This window comes from Silurus aristotelis (assembly GCF_946808225.1).
Source record: "Silurus aristotelis genome assembly, chromosome: 15".
Lineage (NCBI taxonomy): Eukaryota > Metazoa > Chordata > Actinopteri > Siluriformes > Siluridae > Silurus > Silurus aristotelis.
The window spans coordinates 23717843-23745342 of record NC_139588.1 but is presented as its reverse complement, the minus strand read 5'-3'; the positions used below and the strand labels follow the sequence as shown (position 1 = coordinate 23745342).

The 27500-nt window shown below is 40.9% G+C and overlaps 2 protein-coding genes across 5 annotated transcripts in view; one reads left to right on the top strand and one right to left on the bottom strand.

Moving 5' to 3' along the window:
- The window catches only part of LOC310738467 (ankyrin repeat and SOCS box protein 2-like), an 18843-nt gene extending 14792 nt beyond the window's left edge, over positions 1–4051 (bottom strand). Inside the window, exons 1-6 of the mRNA XM_083563444.1 lie at positions 3951–4051; positions 3698–3873; positions 3465–3620; positions 1131–1376; positions 759–930; positions 1–308 (exon numbers count right to left, since the gene is read on the bottom strand). The exon at positions 1–308 is cut by the window's left edge and continues 230 nt beyond it. Of these exons, the coding sequence (XP_083419570.1) occupies positions 1–308; positions 759–930; positions 1131–1376; positions 3465–3620; positions 3698–3873; positions 3951–4036 (1144 nt within the window). The 5' untranslated portion in view covers positions 4037–4051. The remainder of the gene's footprint in view (positions 309–758; positions 931–1130; positions 1377–3464; positions 3621–3697; positions 3874–3950) is intronic.
- Positions 4052–7432: 3381 nt separating this feature from the next.
- Positions 7433–27500, top strand: part of ppp4r4 (protein phosphatase 4, regulatory subunit 4) — a 36262-nt gene continuing 16194 nt past the window's right edge. For 3 of the 4 annotated variants that reach the window (XM_083562611.1, XM_083562610.1, XM_083562609.1), the window contains exons 1-10: positions 7459–8544; positions 12383–12456; positions 20072–20174; positions 20367–20514; positions 21573–21646; positions 21740–21846; positions 24742–24849; positions 25753–25874; positions 26091–26213; positions 26962–27125. In XM_083562611.1, coding sequence (XP_083418737.1) covers positions 8440–8544; positions 12383–12456; positions 20072–20174; positions 20367–20514; positions 21573–21646; positions 21740–21846; positions 24742–24849; positions 25753–25874; positions 26091–26213; positions 26962–27125 — 1128 coding nt within the window. In that variant the 5' untranslated portion in view covers positions 7459–8439. Of the gene's footprint in view, positions 8545–12382; positions 12457–20071; positions 20175–20366; positions 20515–21572; positions 21647–21739; positions 21847–24741; positions 24850–25752; positions 25875–26090; positions 26214–26961; positions 27126–27500 lie in introns of all 4 variants that reach the window. The other variant, XM_083562612.1, reaches the window with a different exon arrangement.

The following is a 27500-nucleotide window of genomic DNA, read 5'->3' as shown; positions in this document are numbered from 1 at the left end:
CATCACCCTGCCTCACAGCTAGCAACAAGACATTGAATGGGTCCAGGTTTGGATCAGCACCAGCCTCCAGGAGCATCCTGGTAGCCTCTAGGTTCCTGTTATGTACAGCAAAGTACAGCACCGACACGCGACGGTCTTCATACAGGCAGGAACGAGCCCGAGAAAGCAGGAAGTTTACATCAAAGCCAGCATGGATTAGGAGCTCCAAGGCGTGGTCCTCATCGCTCTCGGCTGAGAGATGCAAGGGGCTGATGCCGCTGCATCGGAGTTCACTCGCTTCCGTGATCGGGAGGAGTTTGGAGATGATCCTGAAAAAGAGGCAGAAGAATGTTAATATGAAACAGTACTGATTTCCATTATATTCCAGTTCACTCCATCACACACCATCGCTAATAACTTCTAATGCTGATGTTGATGTGTCATATAATCAACCAAACATCTGGGATTATTCAGTTCACCTGAGAATCACAATCAGCTCCATCACCAACCTGCACATCTGTACACAACACCTCCTCTGATAAAGTCTTTCTGTCTCTGTTTCAGTTTTTTTTCTGTTTGTTTGTGTTTCTGTTTGTTTCTGTTTATTTGAGTTTCTGTTTGTTTTTATTTGTGTTTTGTTGTTTGAGTGTCTGTTTGTTTGTGTTTGATTTTTTGTGTGTGTCTGTTTGTGTTTGATTGTTTCTATTTGTTTTTGTTTGTATTTTTGTTTGTGTTTATTTCTGTTTGTGTTGGTGTTGGTATTAGTGTTGGTGGTATACCCATGGTTCCCGTGTCTTGCTGCCATGTGAAGAGGTAAAAGTCCGTCCTTTCCTGGTCTGTTAGCATCAGCACCATGAGACAGAAGAAGCTCCACAGCATGTGTGTGATGATTCCTGCAGGCCTCGTACAACGCCGTGGCCCCATCTTGCGCCTCGGTGTTTACATCAGCACCTGCCCCAGTACACAACACAACACAACACAACACAACACAACACAACACAACACAACTCAACACAGCACAACACAGCGCTGTTACAGTAAAATAATCAACAACTGATTCTGTTAACATAGAAACCATAATGCAAAGCCTTTTGTCCAATCAGAATCCAGGACTGCTCAGGTGTTGTTGGTTTTCAGAGTAAAGAACTGACCGCTGTGGATAAGGAAGTGAAGAAGCTCCAGGTGTCCACACTGAGCAGCAAGGAACAGCGGAGTGACTCCGTAGATGTTCCGTGAGAAGATCTTAGCTCCATGTTCCATTAACAGCTCACAGATCTCCAAAGCATCCTGAGACACTGACTCGTGCAGAGCTGTCCATCCATCGAAACATCTCTGATTGACATCTGCTCCATGTCTCAGCAGGAGATGGACCATGCGAACGTTATGTGTAGCACACGCTGAGCACGGAAACAAAAATACACGTTTTCATCAGTTTTCTTAATTTCTATTACATTGTACATTAATATTGAAGAATCAAACTGTGAAAGAACATGTCTGGAATTCTGTAGTAAACAGAAACGAGTTAAAGAACCCAGAAAATATTTTATGTTTCAGATTGTCCAAAGTACCTCCATGTAGCTTTGATGCAGCTCTGGAAACTCATCAGATTCACGAGGTCATCAACTGGATTGGGTTTTAGGTCATAGGAGAGTCTTACCAAGAGTTCATTTTTGAGTGTTCTTGGCTCCTTAATGTGCTTTAAACCATCACTTGTCTTGTGCAGAGAAAAGTGTGAGTATAGAGTCAATAGCATTATTAGTGCTACTACAACAATGTTGGCATTTAGACTACAACTTATGTACAAATCCATATTATAGCACGACACATAGCAAGGCAAAAAAAGAACATCTCAAGAACTTTAAATGGATCTCCAAGTACAGATTTCAAAACCATCAAACACTATGACAAAACAGGCTCTCATCAGGACTGGCCAAGGAAAAAAGACCAGGAGCTACCTCTGCTGCAGAAGATACATTTATTAGAATTACCAGCGTAACTCCTTCTTCTTCTTTTTCATCTTATTTCAGCTTCTCCCATTAGGGGTCGCCACAGTGGATCATCTGTCTCCATAACCCCCTGTTGTCTACATCTGCCTCTTTCAACCCAACTACCTGCATGTCTTCAATAACCACATCCATAAACCTCCTTCTTGGCCTTCCTCTTTTCCTTCTTCCTGGTGGCTCCATCCTCAGCATTCTCCTACTGATATACACTATGTCCCTCCTCTGAACATGTCCAAACCATTTCAATCTCGCTTCCCTTGCTTTGTCTCCAACTCCAAAAATGGCTCAGAGCCCTTCCTTGATGCAGTCCAACCTCCACCTTGAACCAGTCTGTCGTTCCTACTGCACACTTCACTGCTGTCACACTGTCCTCATACATGTCCTGCACCACCCTCACATACTTCTCTGACACACCAGACTTCCATACAATACCACAACTCCTCTCTCGGCACCCTGTCGTACGCTTTCTCTAAATCCACAAACACACAATGCAACTCCTTCTGACCTTCTCTATACTTCTCCATCAACATTCTCAAAGCAAATAAGGCATCTGTGGTGCTGTTTCTTGGCATGAAACCATACTGTTGCTCACAGATGGTCACTTCTTCTCTCAAGAACTATCAGCCTAACAAACACTAAATTCCATAAACACTTTTTGTTCAATTTGCCTACATACTGTATTTTAACATGCACTGTTCAGAGGAGACTGTGTGAGTCAGACCTTTATGGTCAGATTTGATCAAAGAAACCATTACTTCAGAAGAACAACAAGCAGATGAGACTTGTTTGGGCCAAGAATCACAATGATCTATTCAAAGATCAGTGAAACACTGTTTTTGGTCAGAAAAGTCCAGATTTAAGATTTGTTAGACTTACAGAGGGTAAAAAGCTATTTTCTTGATGTGTGCTTTCCACTGTAGCATGAAGGGGGAGATTTGAAGGTGTGGAGGTGCTTAGCTGGTGACACCTAAAAGTGATTTAGTCAAAATTGAGGTCAACAATTGGGACCATCAGTGGTTTTCCTACAAGACAATGACCCAAAACACACCTGTAGGTTCCGTAAGATTCCTTCAGTCAAGATGGAGAGTGATGGAGTGATGTATCAGATCACCTGGCCTCTACAATCACCCTACCTAAATCCAGGTGAGATGGTCTACCATGAGTTGTAATGAAGAATGAAGGAAGAGCAGCAAACATGCACTCAACACCTCTGGGAACTGCAGAAGATTGTTTGAAAACCATTGCAGGTGCTCATCAAAGCTAAAGGTGGCTACTTTGAAGAAACATCATTTCATACATGTTTCTTTCATAGTTTGGATGTCTTCAGTATTCTACAGTATTCAGTATTACTGTACTGTAATATACTTGAAATATTCTTTAAAACAATTTGACAACAAAAAGAACAAGAATAATTCTATTTATCTGAATAAAAAAAATGTAAATAAATATAAAAATACTGTAAAATATCATGATTAAAATCACCTTCATACAGAGGCGTCTCATTGGTTACAGTGGGAATTTTGGGATCTCCCCCTTTCTCTAGAAGATACTCCACACAAAGGAAATGCTCCCGGGACACAGCGAGGATCAGAGGAGTCTGGTGTTTACGGGTTTGAGAGTTAATCATGTCAGGAACAGCTGGAAAAGTGAAGAGCAAAAAAAGACGTGATGAAACGTGATGATGTTTTTATTTGACTTGCTGAACTCATCCTGACCTGTAAGCAGCAGCTTCAGACACTCCGCTTGTCCATAATAACTCGCCTCGTGGATCACGGTCCAGCCATCTGCGTCTGCCCTCAGGAGATCCCTCTGAGATTTCTCACCATCAAGAATATTCCTGACTTTCCTCACGTCTCCACCACACACAGCCGACAGCAGCTGGTCCTCAGTCCTGTCAATCACAGGTCAGAGGTCACATTGGAGTTTGATGAAGGATATAATCAAAGGTATTTTTTTTATTCTAGGTACTCAGCAGGCGTGAGGGAGATGACTTGGAGGCCATGAAGAGTTCTCCATGTCACACACTCTTGCTCACTGATGCTGGTTGAGCTCATCCTCTCTATCAATCACTGGAGGAGATCTTCTGTCCTGCTGCAATTACAGTGACAAGAGGATGCAAAAGTATTAGTGTGATTATACATACATCATCTTCATCACCATCACCATCATCATCATCATCATCAACATCTTAGCTATTGTTACCATCATTATTAACATCATCATTATCATCATCATCTTCATCCCTATCATTGTCATCATCATTTTCATCATCATCATTGCCTTCTTCTTCTTCTTCTTCTTCTTCCTCTTCTATTTCTTTTTCTTCTATTTCTTTTATTGAGCTTTGGCTTTTTGATTGCAATCCTTCTCTGAACACCATTACTCAACAGACTTCTCCAGACAGTAGATAGGTCCACCTAGTTTTCTCCAGGTCTTTGCTGATTGCACTGAAAACTAAAAACGATGTGTCTTTCAGCCTCTACATGACGTTTCCTTGGCGGCCCACTGCGTCCTTAATATCGCAAGTTTCTCTCTGCTTCCTCAAAATAGCTTGAAGAGCATTAAAACATTTTGAAAGCCCAGTCTGCTTTGAGATCTTTGCCTGGGAGAGACCTTGCTGATGCAGTAGAACTACTTTGAGTCATGTTGCTGTGCTCAGTCTTGCCATGGTGTAGGACCTGTGGCACAAACCTCACCTTACTAGCAGAGTTTGTTGGTTTCTTTCCCAGACTGAAGCTCCTACAGCTCCTCCTGTTTCTGTTTACACTTAATGACTGGGTTTCAACCTACAGATGAAATTGATGATCATCAGCACCTGTTGGGAGAATTGGTGGATCATGAACCTGACAGTGCTGTCTATCATATAATATTCTGTCATTTATATAAAGAAATTGACAAAATAATTAAGTATCAATAAACATCAAAGCAAAGCAAAATACTGACTAACTGCACACACACCTATGTAAATGATATAATATTCTCTTTTTTTGGGGTTGTTTAAATGATTTATTTGAAATGTTTATGTATTTCAGCAGGGACGGTGTTTTATCTATAAGAAAAGGTTTATGAAATACGAACGGTGTTCAAGTGAAACCTGGACTTTTGATGTTACAAGTGTAAATAATGGATGATAGCGCGATGGAAATACACGCAGTGGCGGTAGTGTGTCCTATTACTGATAGGTGGCGCACATTTTGCGGGTCGGTCTGGATACAGCAAATCACACACACACACACACTGAAGCTGGATTCTGAGTTCGTATTGAGCAGGTGAATTACAGAAAATTACCGACGGTTTGACACAGTGTTGTGTATGGAAGTAAAGCAGAGCATGCTGGGAGAATGTCCTACCTGGTTGAACTCCACCTGCCATTCTGGGCTGCAGGTTTTCTGTAAAAGTGTGCCGTGTGATCCGCCTCGTCTCTGTCTTCTGCACCATGGACCTGTGGACATGATGGTTGTGGAATATTTGTGTCAGGGATTCAGTGACACACAGAATGATGACTCAGGTGTTCTGGCTGGAGGGGTTCCAGTCAGGAGCAGGGGATCAAGTCAGGAGCCCCCCAAACCTCAGCCTGGTTCACAACATGCCATCGGACCCTGCTGAACACACGAGACTTTCAGAGACGACTATAAATAACTTCAGAGTGTCTTCAGACTCATCAAATTCTCTACACATAAGCAAGTTATTTACTGACTGTAACTACTGTAGCTTTCAAATTCAATCCGAAGCCACAGCACTTTTTACATTAAATACTGTCCCAAAGAGGCTTTACAGGAAAAATAGATGTCAGGAGGCAGTCCCTATCGCTTTAACCCGGTATCAATGGCATGGAAGCACTCCCTGAAACCTTGAGAGGAACCATACTCTACATGAACCAATCTTCATTTGGGTGGCACCAAATCTTCATTCATTATAATTTCATTATTATTGCTGCCATTTTTATTTTTTTTTAATCTTTTTTATATTTCCAAATTGGGGGAGTGGTGGCTCCAGCGGTTAAGGCGCTGGGTTGCCGATCAGAAGGTCTGGGGTTCAAGCCCTGGTATCGCCAAGCTGCCACTCTTGGGCCCTTGAGCAAGGCCCTTAACCCTCTATGCTCCGGGGGTCCCTTACGAGGGAAATATCAAGGTCCGTGACGTCGGAGTGACGTGGGGCCGCCTTCCCGTGGGCTCACCACCTGCAGGAGGGATCGTAAGGGACGGTGCTGTGAGGATTGGGCAGCAGTCGAAGGCGGGGGTCTGCTTAGACTGCTGCCCCCACGACCCTGATTACGGATAAGCGGGAGAAAATGAATGAATGAATGAATGAATGAATGAATGAATATTTCCAAATCCAAGGAAAAATCTATCTTCATTGATCTGTAATCTGTTTATGTGGAGAAAATCCTCAGCACCAGCCAGTGGTGTTAAATTGAGGAGAATAAAATTGTTTTTATATTTGTAGGTTAAGTTTTGTGTACTTTTCTAAATATTTTATTTATATGTATATTTATATGCTCTATTATTTAATATCATACATTATATATTTATATATATAATGTTTTTTATTTTATTGTAATATTCTATACAGTTTTAGATTTTTTTATGAAAGATGAGATGAATGTCCCCTTTTCATACATGCTGTGGAGACAGGGGGTGTCAATACTTTTTCACAGACCCACAGTTCCATCATACTCAGTACCTGGGTGATGTGGAGTGGTGGGTGGAACTTAAAAATCGTGGCTTTTTCAGAACAGGGATGCCGAATGCAATCTTTTTTACGTGCGGAACATATTTACAGTCTGAGTTTCCCCGGAAACGTTAAAAATATATTTTGTCTCAGTCTCGCACTTTCAGCAAATGTAGAAAATATTATTAAACTTGAGAATAAACACAATAATTGCAGTGGTATAAAAAAAAAAAAAACAGACTGCTCACTCCGTCCCGGAAATACGATTTGTAGCGCGTTGTGTGCTAGCAGTGTGAATTCATTAGCACGTTACGTACCGCTTCTAGAATTGATCTAGAAAATCCTGACATTTCCACATATTGAAGGAGTGAATAAATAAAGAAGGAAAGAAATGTTAAAATATGCTGAAATAAGTAGAACATTTAGGTGTAACATTCATTTAGAAAATTAAATATTAAACACACACACACACACACACACACACACACACACACACACACACACACACACACACACACTTTTTCAATTTATTTAATTTATTTAATCAGTTTCATTCAAATTGTTTTAAAAATGAATAAAAGAAAGAAATCTAAAATAATAATGCACTCTACTTTTAGATACTTCATCAAAGCTGCTTCCTTTTACCATATATGGTCATTTAGTGACTTCCTTATATGGCGTTGTGATTGACACGCCCACACTGGGGCATCTCTGTTTTTTTCCCTGTGCGTGGCCTTGAAGACACGCCCACTTTTCCTTATAAGGATTAACAAGACGCCTTCGTTTGTGTTTTGACTTGTGTGTGTTTGTGCGAGAAAAAAAGTGTGTGCGCGCGCGCGCTCGCGCGCCTGTGTTTGGCGTTCCAGTGACACGAGCACCCGCACCGGCAAACACGCACGAGCGCGCGCCGACCGGGCGATGACGCCGTCGCGGTGACGGAAGGCGAGCGCGAGGACGCCGCGGCCGGCCCGTGTGACGCGTGAGAGCCGCACCGACCCGACCCGCTCCGCTCCGCACGCGCGCGCCCGCGCGCTCCTGTGGCATGCGGTCTCCATGGAGACGGCTTCAGTTGGTGCAGTGCGTTTGAAGCGAGTGGGCTGCCGCCGCCGCGCGCGTGCTCATGTTCGGAGATTATCGACGCTGGGGGAAAAAAAAAAATAATAATAACAATAATAAAGGAAGAAACAGCAAACCGCGGATTCCGCCGTCTTTCTTCAGGACGTGGGAGGACACCAGATCAGACACCAGATTAGACACCAGATCAGACTCACGTCAATACTATTCGGGCGTTTTTTTTCTTTTTTTGCGGCCGCCGCGTGACGTGTTCGCTTCGGTGCTCGTGCAGTTTCTATGTGTAACTGCTATCTATCTAGGTGAGATAACTAGTTATCACCAGGAGGTGATCCATCTATCAGTCCATCATCTAGAGTTCACACCTAGAAATGAGAGGATGGGCCAGATCTGAACATCAGAACCTTTCCATGAGGATTCTCCGCCTGGTGCAATGGAAACGCAACCTCCTATCATCATCATCATCATCATCCGAAGTTCACCGATCATCTGCTCTTCCTTCTGAAGGAATTCCTGTTCCAGGCTTGAGATATGAGCGAGAATGCAATAATAAGTCTTTTTTTTTCCAGTCATGTGTGTGAAAGTTTCTGTTTAACCTGAAGGAGTTTGTATTTTCGGCCGTGGGAGGGAAAGAATTTATCTTTTCGACTGGAGGAGCTCGGAGAAGATGCCCAAGGTGTGAGAAAGGAAGAAGGAGACGTTAAAAACAGAGCAGATGTTCATGAGCAAGATGACCCTGAGCCAGTCCGGGGTGTTTGGACAGATAGATGACCTGCAGGACCTGTCGTTTATTGAGAGACCCATTCGCAGGAGTCTGAAGGTATTCCTCCATGTTCTCCTTATATATATATATATATATATATATATATATATATATATATATATATATATAAACATCATCATGTACTTTATTCATGCTTGTCTAGCACAGGAGATACGTGTGTGTGTGTGTGTGTGTGTGTGTGTGTGTGTGTGTGATGTGATGTGATGTGATGACTGCATGTTCTGGAGAGTCAGGATGGCATGGGGGTTGCCCACACGGCTTCACCGCGTGACGCACTTTCTGACAGCTTTGCGCATCACCGCTGCCGCTCCTCCTCACATCCCTCCAGCTTTCAGGTCGAACCCAGAACCTCAGACGTCCTCTCAGACCTCGCGCCGGCTCCCGGGCGTTTATGAGATAGCCCCGTGACGGAACTGCGCGAGGAGGAATTCGTAATACGTATGCAAATGAGGGAGGAGAAGAACGATGATGACGGAGAGGAGGAGGAGAAGGAAGGAGGTGCAGGGGTTGTCTGAGCATCCCTTTTTTGGGAAGGAGGTTCCATGACCGAAGTGCCTCAGCTAATGAGAGAAGCCCTGGAGTAATAGACTCTCCGCCCCCGCGGCTCGCCGGCCCACGCACTCCTTTCTCTCTCTCTTTTTCTCTCTCTATATCTCTCTCTTTCTTTCTTCCCCCGCAGTCCATCGTGTTTCGCATCCTCACATCCTCACCATCCTCGCATGAAAATCCCCCTCACATATTCGGCTGAGTCATCTGGAAGAGCAGTAAATCCACCACCTGGACTTCTGGGTATTATTTATACCAGAGATGGCATGATACCACACTTCTTGTACTGATTCTGAAACCTGGAGAATCATCTGATATCAGTACTGATACTGAAATCTGGAGTAATAAACTGATATCAGTACCGATACTGAAACCTGGAGAATCATCTGATATTAGTACTGATACTGAAATCTGGAGAATCATCTGATATCAGTACTGATACTGAAATCTGGAGAATCATCTGATATCAGTACTGATACTGAAATCTGGAGTAATAAACTGATATCAGTACCGATACTGAAACCTGGAGAATCATCTGATATCAGTACTGATACTGAAACCTGGAGAATCATCTGATATCAGTACTGATACTGAAATCTGGAGTAATAAACTGATATCAGTACCGATACTGAAACCTGGAGAATCATCTGATATCAGTACTGATACTGAAATCTGGAGAATCATCTGATATTAGTACTGATACTGAAATCTGGAGAATCATCTGATATCAGTACTGATACTGAAATCTGGAGTAATAAACTGATATCAGTACCGATACTGAAACCTGGAGAATCATCTGATATCAGTACTGATACTGAAATCTGGAGAATCATCTGATATTAGTACTGATACTGAAATCTGGAGAATCATCTGATATCAGTACTGATACTGAAATCTGGAGTAATAAACTGATATCAGTACCGATACTGAAACCTGGAGAATCATCTGATATCAGTACTGATACTGAAACCTGGAGAATCATCTGATATCAGTACCGATACTAAAATCTGGAGTAATAAACTGATATCAGTACTGATACTGAAACCTGGAGAATCATCTGATATCAGTACTGATACTGAAATCTGGAGTAATAAACTGATATCAGTACTGATACTGAAATCTGGAGAATCAGATGATATCAGTACTGATACTAAAACCTGGAGAATCATCTGATATCAGTACTGATACTGAAATCTGGAGAATCATCTGATATCAGTACTGATACTGAAACCTGGAGAATCATCTGATATCAGTACTGATACTGAAATCTGGAGAATCATCTGATATCAGTACTGATACTGAAACCTGGAGAATCATCTGATATCAGTACTGATACTGAAACCTGGAGAATCATTTGATATCAGTACTGATACTGAAATCTGGAGTAATAAACTGATATCAGTACTGATACTGAAATCTGGAGAATCATCTGATATCAGTACTGATACTGAAATCTGGAGTAATAAACTGATATCAGTACCGATACTGAAACCTGGAGAATCATCTGATATCAGTACTGATACTGAAACCTGGAGAATCATCTGATATCAGTACCGATACTAAAATCTGGAGTAATAAACTGATATCAGTACTGATACTGAAACCTGGAGAATCATCTGATATCAGTACTGATACTGAAATCTGGAGTAATAAACTTATATCAGTACTGATACTGAAATCTGGAGAATCAGATGATATCAGTACTGATACTAAAACCTGGAGAATCATCTGATATCAGTACTGATACTGAAATCTGGAGAATCATCTGATATCAGTACTGATACTGAAACCTGGAGAATCATCTGATATCAGTACTGATACTGAAATCTGGAGTAATAAACTGATATTAGTACTGATACTGAAATCTGGAGAATCAGATGATATCAGTACTGATACTAAAACCTGGAGAATCATCTGATATCAGTACCGATACTGAAATCTGGAGAATCATCTGATATCAGTACTGATACTGGAACCTGGAGAATCATCTGATATCAGGACTGATACTGAAACCTGGAGTAATAAACTGATATCAGTACTGATACTGAAACCTGGAGAATCATCTGATATCAGTACTGATACTGAAATCTGGAGTCATAAACTGATATCAGTACTGATACTGAAATCTGGATCATCATCTGATATCAGTACTGATACTGAAACCTGGAGAATCATCTGATATCAGTACTGAAACTGAAATCTGGAGAATCATCTGATATCAGTACTGATACTGAAACCTGGAGAATCATCTAATATCAGTACTGATACTGAAATCTGGAGAATCATCTGATATCAGTACTGATACTGAAACCTGGAGAATCATCTGATATCAGTACTGATACTGAAATCTGGAGTAATAAACTGATATCAGTACTGATACTGAAATCTGGAAAATCATCTGATATCAGTACTGATACTGAAACCTGGAGAATCATCTGATATCAGTACTGAAACTGAAATCTGGAGAATCATCTGATATCAGTACTGATACTGAAACCTGGAGAATCATCTGATATCAGTACTGATACTGAAATCTGGAGAATCATCTGATATCAGTACTGAAACTGAAATCTGGAGAATCATCTGATATCAGTACTGATACTGAAACCTGGAGTAATAAACTGATATTGCCATATATCTGATATACATAACATTATTACCACCTGTCTAATATTGTGTTGGTTTCCTTTTGCTGCTAAAACAGTTCTGATCCATTGAACATTAACAGCATGAACTTCTTCAGAAGTTTGAGCTACAGGAGCTCGTCTGTTGGATCGGAACCACACAGGCCAGCTTTCGCTGAGCCTCGTCCCCCACGACCCTGTCGCCGGTTCACCACTGTTCCCTCCTTGGAGCACTTTTGATAGATACTGACCACTGCAGACCAGGAACATCCCACAAGAGCTGCAGTGTTGGAGACGCTCTGACCCAGTCGTCTAGACGTCACAATTAGTCAAACTCCCTTAAATCCTTACGCTCGCCCATTTTTCCTGCTTCTAACCTCAACTTTGAGGACAAAATGTTCACTAATGAATAAATCCACCCACTAACAGGTGCCATGATGAAGAGATCATCAGTGTTCTTCACTTCACCACTCACAATGTTCTGATGTTATGAATGTGATCAGTGTATGTGTGTATATAGGACATGCCCAGTTTAAATGCATGTTCCAAAATAAAATGTGTTGTGTTACAAAAATTATTTTTCAAATCTATTTCCAATCTCAAACCATTATGTGTGTGTGTGTGTGTGTGTGTGTGTGTGTGTGTGTGTGTGTGTGTGTGTGTGTGTGTGTGTGTGTGTGTGTTATTTCTGTGGGTCATTCCAGACGGCAGAGGAGATTGAGAAGTTAACTGTAGATGAAGATCTGAATGATATCGAGCGAGCGGTCTACCTCCTCAGGTAAACACACACACACACACACACACACACACACACACACACACACACACACACACACACACACACCAGGCTGTAGATTACACCATACAGGGTTATGAACACCAGTGTGAGCTGCATCACTCTGTTTTTATTGTCTCTGTTCATCATCATCATCATCATCATCATCGTCATCATCATCACCATCAGGAGTGTGTTAATCCACATTTCCCCAGATCTTACCCTTACATCGTTCCTCAGAGCACTGACCTCCACGGCTATGAAAAATATCTGTCATTACATTTACTACTGAGTTCTTGTTCGAATTTACTGTAAGTCCAATAATTCAAACCTCAGCAGCTCAAAACAAACCTGAACCATGAGGACGTCCGAAAATATACGTGGAAAATACAGGAGTTAAAAGCTGTAATGTAAACACATTTAAATAAATATAAATAAATATAAAAAAACTGTAAATAAATAAATGTAAAAATCGAGTGCCTTTTTGAATTCTTCTTCTTCTTCTTCTTCTTCTTCTTCTTCTTCTTCTTCTTCTTCTTCTTCTTCCACTCTTTTTAATCTTTGTTTAATGTATATTTTAATGTATTCTATAAAATATTAAATATAAAAAATAAAATATTCTGCTGAACTTTGAGTTTAACAGAATTAAATAATTGTATACATTTAAGTATTTAAGTATTTTATTATTATTATTTCATTTATTTCTTATCTGAAAAGAAACAGTAAATGAGGATTTTTGTACATTTTTATTTGAGTTAATTTATATTAGTATTTATTTTAGTTTTATTTTAGTTTGACTTTTTTGACAGCAAATGGCTTTCACATCAACACATGTCCTGAATGTAATTATAGATCGCTTTTTTTAGATGATAAGGTTGGTGTTATACTGTATGTGTGGTTCTGGTTCTCCAGCACGCACTGTTGTACAGACGTAATCAGAACAAGTGGGTCTAACGCCGAGGTCGTCACTCGTGTATCTGCCTCATGTATAATCCAGCTAGCAACCTTTCATTTAAGTCTTTAGCTCAGTAACCTATCTGCTGCTCTCCTCTCATCTCTAGATGATGGTCAGACTTCTAAAAGAAAATGTTCTTTATTCCTGCGGGTCACTGACACCGAGACTCACAGCTCCAGCTTCAGTCACCATCCATCTCTATCCGGTGGAGGATTTCGGCTGATTAAAGTTAGAAGGCTGTGATCTGATTACAAGATTTAATTATACTTTTAGCAGATAGCCGTTAACCCAGAACATTTAGACACGGTGATACATTTAGTCCTCGTTTCACTGTTATAAGAGCCTCCACTCTTCTGGGAAGATGTTCCACTAGATTTTGGAGTGTTTGTGGAGTCAAGTGAAGGGATCAATACATGCTCCTGAATCTAGAGATGTCCTCTACAGCTGTGTGCCTCCAACTCTGTGGGAACAGTTTGAGAACCACATACTTCTAAAAGTTTCCTATATTGTTATATGATAGTATTTGCATTCTGGAAATATTATTGTTTTTTCTTGATTTTGTCTCTGTTCTGGGGGGATAGTTTGACGGTTTAGTTTCTAATGTAGCACAATGGGTCAGAAAGTACTTTAAACAGGAACAAACCACTATGCATTCATAACGTGTGACGAAAACATAACTCAAATCGTCTTCGAGATTCAGACACAGTTATACGCAGAATACAACTTGCAGTGAAAGGGAAACCCGATTTCATTCAGAAATCAGAAATTGTGCATTATGTAAAAGGGTTTATAAAATATCAGTGGTGTTCAGTCAGGACCAGTAAATCCTTCTCTGCTGGTCTAAACTCTATCAGAAGCACTGACCTACATTTACAACCTAAATTCTAATATTTGTTCCATGAAATTGTATTAATTTATTCCAACAGTTTATTCTCTTCATTTCGTAGTGTTTCTCTCGGCTGCACTGCTTCAGTACGTGTATGTGGATGGTAGATTTTTTGTCCAATCAGATATCAGCCTCTATGTGCTGCCATGTGAATCTAATCTGCCCAGAGCCTTCAGAGTCAGTACTGCTGGACTTTTTACCATCGTCTTCTTAAGAAACAGCTCTGTTTCTTTAACCAATCAGATTTTATATTCGCCCCACAGAGCAGCTCGCTGGCCCAGAATAGTGTCAGCATTTTTCCGTCCTCTGATTGGTTGGTCAGAGGGAAACTGTTACAGCCGAGTTTGACTGGCAAACATGTGTATAATTATACCTACGGAGGAAGATAAAATGATTTGGTCTCGTACACTTAAAAATATATTTTGAAGAAAAGCTAGACATGGTGAGGAGGTCAGTAAACCCTGAAGCTAGCTAGCGTGTCTCAGTGCGGGAAAGGGTTTGTTCTCCAGTTCCAGACCAGTGAATACGAGCGCTACCACTGGATTACAGCCTCTGGGGGGCGCTGCACATTATGCGTCTGCAGCTCTGGTGAGTAAGTTGTATTTTATTTACATTTTGATGTTTTTGTCATGTTATTAAACAAATATTAATCCTGAACTGCTCCAGATGTTGTAGGTGCACAGTTGTGGTTGTAGTGTAGAGGTTTGAAGTCTTAACTGGGTTTCTTGCTTTAGTAAAATGGTTTTCACCTCCAGATGTGAAATGTCTCTCTCTCTGTAATGCCACGTGTTGTTATATTACGTTTTTGTATTGATGGTTTTTATAATTGAGACGTGATGTGGTGGTATTAAGAGGTGGATTAAGTCGGGTACGTCCTCACTCAAGGTCCAGGTACCAAATGCATGGCCCTCCACTGTAAAATATAATATAAGAAAAAGAAAGAAATAAGAGAAGGTATGAGAAAATATATAACGATGAGGATAAAGTGAAAATGAAATGAGGTCTAACAGACTAAAAACAGTAGCAGTGATTATACGAATGCAGTGTGCAGATGCAGAATGAAGACTTATGGGATCTTTAGTAGAGATGGGCATGCTCGCATTGAGAAGTCTGATGTCTTATTTGAAGTAGCTTTTCCTAAATTTCTCAGATTTTGCCATCAGACAGTGAAAAAGAGCTTTTGTGTTTCTTTATTTGCTAAAGAGCTCTAGTCCAGATCTTTGTATCTAATCTCTCTAAAAGTGCATCTCTGTTTTGTCAGTTTCGCTGCCACTGTTGTAAGGCCCTTAACTCTTTGGGCTCCAGGGGTGATGTATCATGGCTGACCCTGTGCTCTGACCCCAGCTTCCTAATATCGCTGGGACATGCGTGGAAAGAATCTTACTGTGCTGTAAAATGCTGAGAACTGAGATGATTGTGATGCAGGATGTTGTATGGTACTGCTATCCTTGCTGCTTTCATGTAGTCCTGCAACTCTGTTCAAATCCCTGATGGCTTCGGTTTTTTTCTTCGTTACCGTTCGTTTGAGAGAATGTTGTATCTCTCTGTGTACCTGTTGTAATGTTGTACCTGCTCGCAGTTGACCAGCCTCGGATTTCATGCACCTGTATATTACTGAACGGAATGTACTTACAGAGTTTTCGTCTCACGTTTCAGTTATAATTTCACGTTGAATAATAGCTGGATGAAAAAAAAAGTGTGTGTTTACACTGCAGAGATTAGCGAAAGCCTACATGACACACACTTGGAGCGCCGTGTTAAAGCCCAGTGTTCTATAATCAGCTTGTCAAACTTGCTGTTGGAAACAAAACACATGAGCTTATCTACTGCTGCGACAGTTTGATCTCTGAACTGGCGGATAAACAATCTTGGAGAAATGTACCGAAACAAAGTTATTTGTAACCACTGCAAAGTTGAATTTTCTCACTGGAGTTCTTCCAGTCTGAAATATCACTTAAATGCAATACACACTGTAGAAAGTGTTCAGTTGGAGGAATTGACAAACTGCACTGAAAGTGTTTTCTGGTTCTTTTTTTAACTGAGATTGTCCAAAGGAAACCCATCATAAACATGGACTTCACAGACCCGCACAGTAAATCCCAGCTGTAAACCTTTTTTTATTTTGTTTCTTTGTCTTTTGTGCATGACCACTTCACCTCACTCTAACAGGGACATTTGATACTGAACATAGACAGGTTATGCTGCTACCTGTTAAAAAAAACCCAAACAGATCAATGTTAACTCAGTAGTTGGCAGTTATAATGTTATGGTTGTTGCTTAAGGTTCTGTGTAATTTGTTTTTTATAACAAACAGGATAAAACATTAATGCCCTGGTAGTATCAATAAGCTTTAGTTTAATATTTGAGTTGTTTAAGTTGAGATTTACACAAAATATTTTATTTAGTTGGTACTGTGTAAAAGAAATACTGCCGTTAAAGTGTTTGCACAACAAATATTATTGCACTCTCTTTAATTTAGCAGTACATTTAAAATAAAGGTGCGCTATAAACTACTTTTGATTTTGTTATTGAATTTTGCATATAATCGTACGTTTAATCGCGATTCAAAATATTAATCGTTGCCTAGCACTAATATATGTATATGTATGTATGTATGTGTATATATATTCATTTATAAGCAAACAATCCCAATTTTTTGCCAGATCTCCATGGTTCTCTTTAACCTATTAAGCTACATAGCCTGCATCCGCCTGTGCTAATTTCGTTCCATAGACATTCCACACCTCGGCTCCCTCGGGCAGAAAACTAGTTCTCACCACAGTTTAATTGCCACTGCTGGCTGTCAGTTGGAGGTTCAAAGCAGGCTGCCAGGAAACCTGTGAGATGACACATAGGAGACAGAGATGCTTGTTAGAGCTGTGGAGAGATGATGTAGATCTTTTACAGCTCAATTTAAATAAACACAGTGTTCCCATGATTAGACTGGTGCAGGTTTGCATGTCCAGTAGGTCTGCTGACTAGAGATTGTAAAGATCAGGGTGGTGTAATGAGAAGATACTGTGAGCATCTTGATGATGGTTATATTCGAGGTCGACCGATTTTAGCGATTCCGAAAGCTAGGTTGGATCGTACTTGGCGATAACCAATTAATTATTCGACAGTTTTTAAAACAGTTACTAGATAAAAACAACCAACAAACATAAAACACCATGTAAAACAGTACTGAATCAGGAAAGTGTGCTAAATGAAATAAATATTAATTATACTAATAAATATTGAGGAAAATAAAAGATATGCATTCAAATTGAAACAAAAAGTTACACTCCAATAACTAAAATAGTTACATCTGAAAATAATAAAACAGACACTTCAAATAAATAGCATGTGGTGTCAGTGATTTACCTCTAGAGGCCGCTCTCATACTGTGTAATGCAACCCGGAAAAACTATCGGTATGGATTTTTGCCGATAGTTCCAGCCATGAAGTAGCAGTGCTGATTGATGGGCCAAAATCAGTATTGAAATCAGTCGACCTCTAGGTTTGATTCATATAACAGCAAAGTTCTATCATACTACAGGAGTTTATAGTTATGTTTAAACCCCTCTGTCCTAAACATTTACTTACAAATTTCTGACACTGCAGATTTTACACACAGAGAAAACTCATAATCAGTCATAAGTCAGTATAAGCAATCGGGTGAAATAAAACAAGGGCGTTTTTATAACCCTGGGATTTATAGCACAATATACAGGGATAGTATGGGATCGGTTCTGCTTCCTTTTCTCACCCAACCTCATTACAAACCCATCTTGGGTCTCTTTTTACTTTCTGACTTGTCCATATGCAGAAAAACTGGGAGTTTTACTTCAGAGGTTGAAATGTTTGACTTTGGATCGAAAGGTCATGAGTTCAAATCCTAGCACCACTAAGCTGCAACTGTTGGGCCCTTGAGCATGGCTCTTAACCCTCAATCGGATCAATGAGATTATTGTTTGGATAAAGGTGACCACCCAAATGCCATATGTGTAAAAATGCTGTGAGAGTAAGATCAGGTCACTAATCACCTGGTGTTTATATTTAATTAAGTCACTTATTAGATGCCGGCGGTTCTGCCCCGTCCCTCCTCCCCCTGTTCACTAGTCCATAAACTGAAACCGTACCATTACAGTTAGATAGTATTGAGAAGGTTTACCCACCATGACCACATTACCGCCTCCCTTCTCTGACAGACCTGGCAACTGGCACGTCTCATTCCTAGTTATTAAATAACCTTCTGCTAACAAAGAAAACCACAGGACACCCTGCAGGGGCAAAGGCAACAAAAGCCTTAGCAGGAAATAGCAGTGAGGAAACATAGGAAGCACAAAATGTCAAGTCCAAAATGTACACAAAATGTGCTTCTTTCTGAACATCTTAATCCACATTTAGTCTTCATTTGATGTTATAATAACCTTCATTGATCTGGGAAGATGTTGTGGAGCTTTATCCATCCCAAAGGTGTTCAGTAGGGTTGAAGCTTCATAGCAGGAGATTTTCCACACCTTTCAACCTGGCTTTCATCACAATTGTCACAGTTCTGGGTCGCCTAGTTCAAGGGAAAGGAACATTTCAGGCTACCAAAAGCATCCAAAGATGTCCTTCTCAATTGTGTGCCTCCAACTTTGTGCTAACAGTTTGGGGAGGAACCACTGAGGAACTGCGGAAGAACCACAGACTTTATAGTGTATGTGCACAGGTTGCTAAAGCAAATCGATTGCTAATAAATGGTGGTTTAGATGCTAGTTACATACAATATCTCACAAAGGTAAGTACACCCCTCAGATTTCAGCAACCATTTTAAAATATCTTCTCAAGGGACAATACTATAGAAATGAACCTTGGATATATTTTAGAGGGGTGTACTCACTTTTGTGAGATACTGTATGGCTAGGAATCTCAGAGTCAGAATTCAGAAGAAGAAGATCTGAATATTGACAGTTTGCCCTCTGGTGGTCTGGAGCATCTTTTGTTTCTTGTTGTAGACTTCTTTTTGGAAACACTGTGGTGCACACACATTTTTAGATCTCTGCTTCTGATCCTGGTTCTCCATTCCACTTTCCCTCTCCCTCTCCCAGTCTTACACTAGAATAGTTCTATGCTTCAAGGATACACTTTGTTGGGGGAAATTGATTAGATCTAGGTTCAGTTGCTTGCCTCAAAACAAGACCTTGGGATCGTGGGAGGCGACGATTCATTCGTTCTTTAATGGGACTCATAAGAACGAGTCGTCTCAAAGAGTGATTCATTCATTTTTTTACTGCACGAGCAAAAGCATCATAAAATCTCAGTAAACTATGTACAGAAAACAGAATTGAGTAGTTCATCTCTCCACTCATTCGGTCCAAATCGTTTGTTCTTTTGTCACGTGACCCCCATGCAGTAAGACACTATGCAGTTATATGTGTATATATATAAATAATGGAACTGTGCGTTTGTGTATGTAGACGTATTTTATTTCTGATCAAAGGAACTAAATGGACTAAATGATTCATAAAATGATTCGTTCATTTTGATGACCGAGATTCAAAGAATCAAGTCACTTAAATGATCCGATCTTCCCCTCACTAGAGTCTGACAAGCATTCATTTAAAGAGAAGTGGTAGAAGCTAGTTAGATCTTCGAAAGTGACAATTTTAAATCTACTGTATGACTTTTTTTAAATAGTTTTTCCACACATATAACAATTTTTAATTGTTGCAAATGTTTTTTTTCCCACTTTTTTGTGACACACAGTCCGCATTTTGTATAAACTGGTTGTTGTTTGTGGTTGTGTTCAGCTCCGGGCAGGACGTCCAGCGAGCCAGCGTGATCGTCAACCTGCCAAACCTGGTGCGTCAGAACCCAGCTGAGACCTTCAGACGAGTGGTGCCAAAAGTCAGGGTAGAGACAAATCCTACCTGCCTTACATTCTTCTCGACAATCAGAACATGATCCACTCATATGATATCACTCACACTCTCACACACACACACACACACTCACACATATACACAGCGTCTCCTAGCAATAAACCAAGGTGACATGTCTAAACATAAGTTCACAGCCAGATCCGTGTCTCTGCTCCCTTCACAGGAAGTGCTGCACGTGGCCGGGGCGGACATGCAGCTCGCTGCAGCAGGCTCTTTCCTCACCGTCCTGCAGGACGACATCGTCCTCATCCAGACTCACACTCACTCCATCCTTCAGATCGTCCTCCTCAACTTAGACCACAGGGACACAGGTCAAAGAGCTTCTCAAACACAGACACTTATATCGGATTAAATATTACTGGCAAGGGGTCAGGTGACCTTTTAGTTTCTACATTCTAGGTGTGGACCAAGGATGGTTTTTCAGTAAAAGTGACTTGGCTTTTTTTTTTATTCAGTCAGATTGATTGACACCTCGTTGTCCAATCCTACAGCATGTGTTGTCTGGAGTTTGTTCGGCTTCAGATCAAACTCCAAGCCCTCACATTTATGGCATACGCCACGATCCAAAACAACTTACGGCCAAGCTGTTGAAGGTTAAGGACCTTGCTCTTGCACTTAGCTTGGTGGTGCTGGGATTTGACCTCATAACCTACCAATCCAAGGTCCAGTGCCTTAACCACTGAGCTACCACTTCCTCACAAGCTAATATCCCCAGGAATCGGAACTGAATGCTTACCAAAACACAAAACCATCAAAGAAATCCTAATGGTTTTTATTACAAACCACCATCTGCTGTTTCAGTCCATAACCAAATTCCATTACGTTGTTCGTTTGTGTCAAGGTGTAATGGTTGAGGCTCTGGGTTACTGATCAGAAGGTCAATGGTTCAAATTCCAGCACCACCAAACTGCCACTGTTTTGCCCTTGAGGAAGGTTAACCCTCTATTCTGCAGAGGGGCTGTATCAGGGTTGACCCTGTGCTCTTATCCTAGTTTACTAACAAGCCGGGATATGAGAAAAAAGAATTTCACTGTTTCTTATCAAACCAAAGAAGTCAGTGTCGAAATCATTTAGTAGGTCTTTGATTTTACACAATGTGCCGAGAACAAAGTAACTTTAGTTCTGTGGCATTAAATTTCAACCCAAACATGAAATCCAGGGAATAGACACATGATGTAAGTTCCTGCTGAATTTAATGTAAAAGTTCTGTTGGAGAACAAAACTAGTAGTATTTTTGGGGACAACCGAATGCATTTATTTATATGTTGATCCAATAAGACATTAGTTCTGTTCCTTCCCCTGAATGCCATGCAAAGACTGATCTTTCTTCTTCTTCTTCTTCTTCTTCTGCTTGTTCTTTTCCTCACAGTGGTCAGCAGCGCTTGGCTCGAGACTTTGTTATCAGCGATTGATGCGTTACCAAAAGAAACCATCAGACAGGAGGTAACGAGAACTCGCTCGCACATGTAGCTGAATGTAGAACACTGAAGCGATCCTCTCAGACGTGACGCTGGTGTTGTGTGATCATGTTTGCAGATCCTGAGCCCACTGGTATCAAAAGCTCAGCTTTCGCAGTCCGTAGCGTCCCGACTGGCCAGCTGTCGCATCCTGGGGAAGGTGGCTGCCAAATTCGAGTCATCAGTGTGAGTCTCCTGCCTGTGTGAAATGTAAAGGGTTGAGAAGGGAAGCTTTGCATTGATTGTTGTCTGTTTTCTGAATACTTTTAACAAGAATTATGAAAAAGTGTTAATTCTATCAATTTATATACATACACAGCTACATATACAGTACAGACCAAAAGTTTGGACACACCTTCTCATTCAAAGAGTTTTCTTTATTTTCATGACTATGAAAATTGTAGATTCACACTGAAGGCATCAAAACTATGAATGAACACGTGGAATTATATATGGAATTATATACATAACAAAAAAGTGTGAAACAACTGAAAAATGTCATATTGTAGGTTCTTCAAAGTAGCCACCTTTTGCTTTGATTACTGCTTTGCACACTCTTGGCATTCTCTTGATGAGCTTCAAGAGGTAGTCACCTGAAATGGTCTTCCAACAGTCTTGAAGGAGTTCCCCGAGAGATGCTTGGCACTTGTTGGCCCTTTTGCCTTCACTCTGCGGTCCAGCTCACCCCTAAACCATCTCGATTGGGTTCAGGTCCAGTGACTGTGGAGGCCAGGTCATCTGAAGCAGCACCCCATCACTCTCCTTCTTGGTCAAATAGCCCTTGATGCCTTCAGTGTGAATCTACAATTTTCATAGTCATGAAAATAAAGAAAACTCTTTGAATGAGAAGGTGTGTCCAAACTTTTGGTCTGTACTGTACATATAATTACAAAAAAGTTGTCGCAATGTGAAAAATCTACAGTGCATCCGGAAATTGTTACAGCCTTTAATTCCAAAATGGATCGAATTCATTATTATTCCTTAAAATTCTACAAACAAAACTCCATAATGACAACGTGAAAGACGTTTGCTTGAGATACTTATGTACATGTAATTATTTTCGTTAAACAAACCTCTTCCATATTCTCTTTACAATAGAGCAAAAACATATTGAATGTTTCAACTGAGAATATGTCCTATTTTGAGGGAAATCTAAGGTCATTTTGATTTTGATGGCTGCAGCATGTTTTAAAAAGTTGGAAAAGGTCCACATTTACCGCTGTGTAACATCAAGTCTTCTGTCTGTATACACCTGGGACCTGAGGAGACCAGTTGCTGAAGTTCTGGGAGAGGAATGTTCTCCCATATGTGTCTGGCACAGAATTCTAGCTTGACAGTTCAGAATTTTTCTTTATTGTATTTTTCACTTCATGATGTGCCACATGTTTTTCAGCAGATCAGATCAGCCGAAGTCATGCTTTTGTTATAGATGCAGTATGCAGTTAGCATTGTCTTGCTCTTTAACCTCTATATACAGTTCAGTTTTGATGGAACCTTTCCAAAAATGCAAGCTACCCATTCCACAGGCACTAATGCATGACCATCAGAGATGCAGCTTTTTGAACTGAGCGCTGATAACAAGCCGGATGGTCCCTCTCCTCTTTAGTCCGGAGGATGTGGTGCCCATGATTTCCAAAAAAATTAAAATTTTGGTTCTGACCACAGAACAGTTTTCCACTTTGCTTCAGTACATTTTAAATGAGCTTTAGCTTAGAGAGGATGGTGTAGTTTCTGGATGATGTTCATGCCTGCTTTCTTCTTTTCATGATAGAGATTAAACCTGCATTTGTGGATGACATGGCAAACTGTGTTTACAGACAATGATTTCTGGAGGTGTTCATGAGCCCATGTAGTGATTTCCATTACAGAATCATGTCTGTTATAAATGCAGTGCTGCCTGAGGGCCTGAAGATCATGACCATCCAATATTGATTTTCACGATTGTCCCTTGTGCACAGATTTCTCCAGATTTTTTTTAACTTTTGATGATATTATGTTTAGTAAATTATGAAATTGTTCCACAGTTTGTAGACACAGTATTTCACAGATTGATGAAGCTCTGACTCCTACAAGATAGTTTCTTTAGTTTATTTAACTGTTTCATTTTAATAACACTTACCGTAATTTCCGGACTATTAAACGCACCCAAATATAAGCCGCACCCACTGAATTTTACAAAGATGTTTATTTTAAACATGAATAAGCCGCACCTGTCTATAAGCCGCACTGAAACTAATGAACTTTACACAGGCTTTAATGAAAGACAGTGTCTGTAACACGGCTTGTATCTAAACAGTAGCCTACCAAGAAAGTCATTGTTCACTGTCTTCCTCCTTCCTTTCACAACTATTTCTCTTTCCTTTCACTAGTTTATCTTTCGGCATCGTCGTGCGTTTAAAAATCACCATCGGTGAATCTTTTCTCCCGATGCCGTGCAGCTCAGAACACAGGTGAAGTGTGTTTTCATGGCCGGTTGTTTTCAGCGTGACGAATGATTCACATTTCCTGTAGACAGTCCGAGTGAGCGGCAGGTCAAACGTCAGAGGAACATCATCCATATTTATGATGTGGTGCGGCCCGATTCAGTGGGAGCGCATCTGATTTAATATAAAGAGTTTCATTGGTTCACCTGAACCTGTTCAAAAAATTTCATTGGTCTAATTTTATGGGGCTCAGATTTTTAGCCATAAATGTAAAAATTGTTTAAGCTGCAGGGTTCAAAGCGTGGGGGAAAAAGTAGCGGCTTATAGTCCGTAAATTACATTACTTTTTCCAGACTTTTGTTGTCACAGCTTTTTTGAGAAGTGTCTCAGCCATCAAATTCCAATTTCTTTTTTAAAATGGTACATTTCTTCACTTTTTACACATTATATATATATATATATATATATATAATCATATATAGATTTATTTATATATTGTTCTATTATGAACAGAATATGGATTTATAAGATTTGCAAATCATTGCATTGTGTTTTTATTTACCCAGTACCCAGTTTTATGTACCCAGCTGGGGTTTCAGGATTCAGGTGTGAACATAGACGACGCTGAGACGTTGTGTTGTTCTGCTGTCATGTGCAGGGTGAAGAAGGACCTGCTGCCTCTGGTCAGGTCGTTGTGTCAGGACGTGGAGTACGAGGTGCGCTCCTGCATGTGTCGCCAGCTGGAGAACATCGCCAGGGGAATTGGGTAAAAAGATAATTCAAGAGAGGAAGAGAGTTGAAAACTGATTTGATAAACATGATACGAAAGATAATATAAATTGGGGTTTCAGAGCATTTCAGACCTGTAAGAAGCACCATTAATGCAGTATTCCCTTTTCCAACTAGTGCTGGTGATATCAGAACACTTTACGGCCCAAAAGTTTGTGGTGTGTGTTTCTTTTTGAACACCCTATTCCAAATTCAGTCTCGATTTGCTGTTATAATAAGCTCCACTCTTGTGGGAAGGTGTTCCACTAGATTTTATGGGAATTTTATGGAGATTCATTAACCCACAATGATGTGTGTTAATAAAGTCAGGTCTGATGCAGGTGAGGTGAGGAGGCCCTGGGGTGCAGTCAGTGTGAAAAATTCATCCCAAAGGTGTTTAATAGGTTTTATAGCAGGAGAGCTTCCACGCCAATCACAAGGAAAGCAGATCTTCATGGGGATTGCCATGCTGGAACTGGATTGGGTCTCCTAGTTCAAGCAAATTTCATGCTACATACTTTAGACCGTATATGTGTACAGTTTACTAAAGCAACTCGATTGTTAATCAAGGGTGGTTTAGATGCTAGCTGGTTTAGATGCTAGCTGAGTCTAGCTGGTTTAGATGCTAGCTGAGCCAAGGTGGTTTAGATGCTAGCGGGTTTAGATGCTAGCTGAGTCTAGCTGGTTTAGATCCTAGCGGGTTTAGATGCTAGCTGAGTCTAGCTGGTTTAGATTCTAGCTGAGTCTATGCATGTTAGCATACACTTTCTCTAGCACAGGTCAAATGCTAATCAGTAATCTGATGATCTGTTCAAACAGAGGTTCAGCAAATGATCTTTTGTCCATGTTAATTGAAAACACCCTTCATTTAAAGTGTGACGTTTACATGTTCGTGTCCCAGACCTGAACACACGAAGGCTGTGGTGCTGCCGGAGTTGGTGGAGCTGGCACGTGATGAGGGCAGCACCGTGAGACTGGCAGCCTTCGACACCATCATCAACCTCCTGGAGATGTTCGACAACGGTCAGCTCAGTTCATCCTTTAATTTCATTTATTACCAGGAGTTTATTTAGTTCAGGTTCATCGCTGGTCTGCGTCCATGTACTAGACTCATCTTCTGATCTTCTGACTCATGAATCATTGAAATCTCGAACTATTTCTAGCAAGCTGCTTTCTTCAGAGTTCTTTAGAGATGCAGGTGTGAAGAAGCAGTAACGCTCTACTTCCTCTCCTCCACAGACGACAGGACACGTGTTATATTCCCCCTGGTGAAGACGTTCTGTGAGAAGTGCTTCAAAGCTGACGAGGCTGCGCTGGCATCACTGTCCTTCCAGTACGGAAAACTGTGTCATGGCCTGTCAGGTCAGTGACTACACACACGCAAACACACACACACATGCACACACACACAAACACACACACATGCACACACGCACACACAAGTGCAAACACACACACACACACACACACAAACACATGCACAAACGGACACGCACACACACACATGTACGCACACACTCACATGTACCCAAACCCTGTGTCTGCGGTCACACCTGTACACACACACCTGCACACAGACTTACACCTGCACCTACACCCGCAGCTATGTGTGCACCACACCTACACTCATACCGGAACCCACACCATACCAGAACCCACCCAATACTGGAACCCACACCGTAGAACCCACACCCTACTTGCACACACACCTGCAGCTACCCCTGAACCAACACTCACACTGGAACTCACACCATACCGGAACCCACACCATAGAACCCACACATGCATGTACATCTGCACATACACCTGCACACAGACCAGCACACACACCTGATACAGGTAACACTAATAATTACATTATAGCACATCTTTATTGATAATAAAGAATGATTCAGTGCAGAAATTGAAATTTACAGCAGTCTAGACAGTGCTGAGCTCAACTCTGAATACCAGCAACTTTCCCCACATTAGTACTTTTGCTACGTCTGAGCGCTGACGGTCCCTGTATTAAATCCAGACACTGTAAGCTGAAATGCAGACAAAGTGTGTTTGATTAGACACGAGAAAAGACTTATCTGATCATATCTTTCTTCCAATCTTTTCCACACAGCATCTTTCACAGACGAGCAGCACCTTTGGTTCCTGGAGTTCTATAAGAAGTTGTGTTGTCTGGGTCTGCAGCATGAGAACGGACACTGCGAGAGCCAACCTTACCCTCTAGAGCTGGAGAACAAGTATGCCCTCGTGCGCCGCAACTGCGCCTACAATTTCCCAGTGAGTCACGTGATGATGTGACATCTCACACGTTTGTATTCACCAGAAACCACTCAGAGAAAGGTTTCGTACCTCAAACCAGATCACGGCTCTTGTTTGGCAACTCGTCAAACGTCATCCATGAAACTAAGGAGTTATGAATTACTATGTCAAAAGTTTGTGGACACATCATAACCATCATAATCCATTTGTTGTTATAATAAGCTCATGTTTTCTAAGGAAGCTTTATCATGCAAGCTAGCATGCACAAGCTGGCAATGCTAACCAGGACAAGCTAGCAGTGATAACTGAGACCAACTAGCAATGCCTTAAGGCCAGCTAGCAATGATAACAAGAACCAGCTAGAAGCCACTTAGCATTTTTCCTGATTGCTGA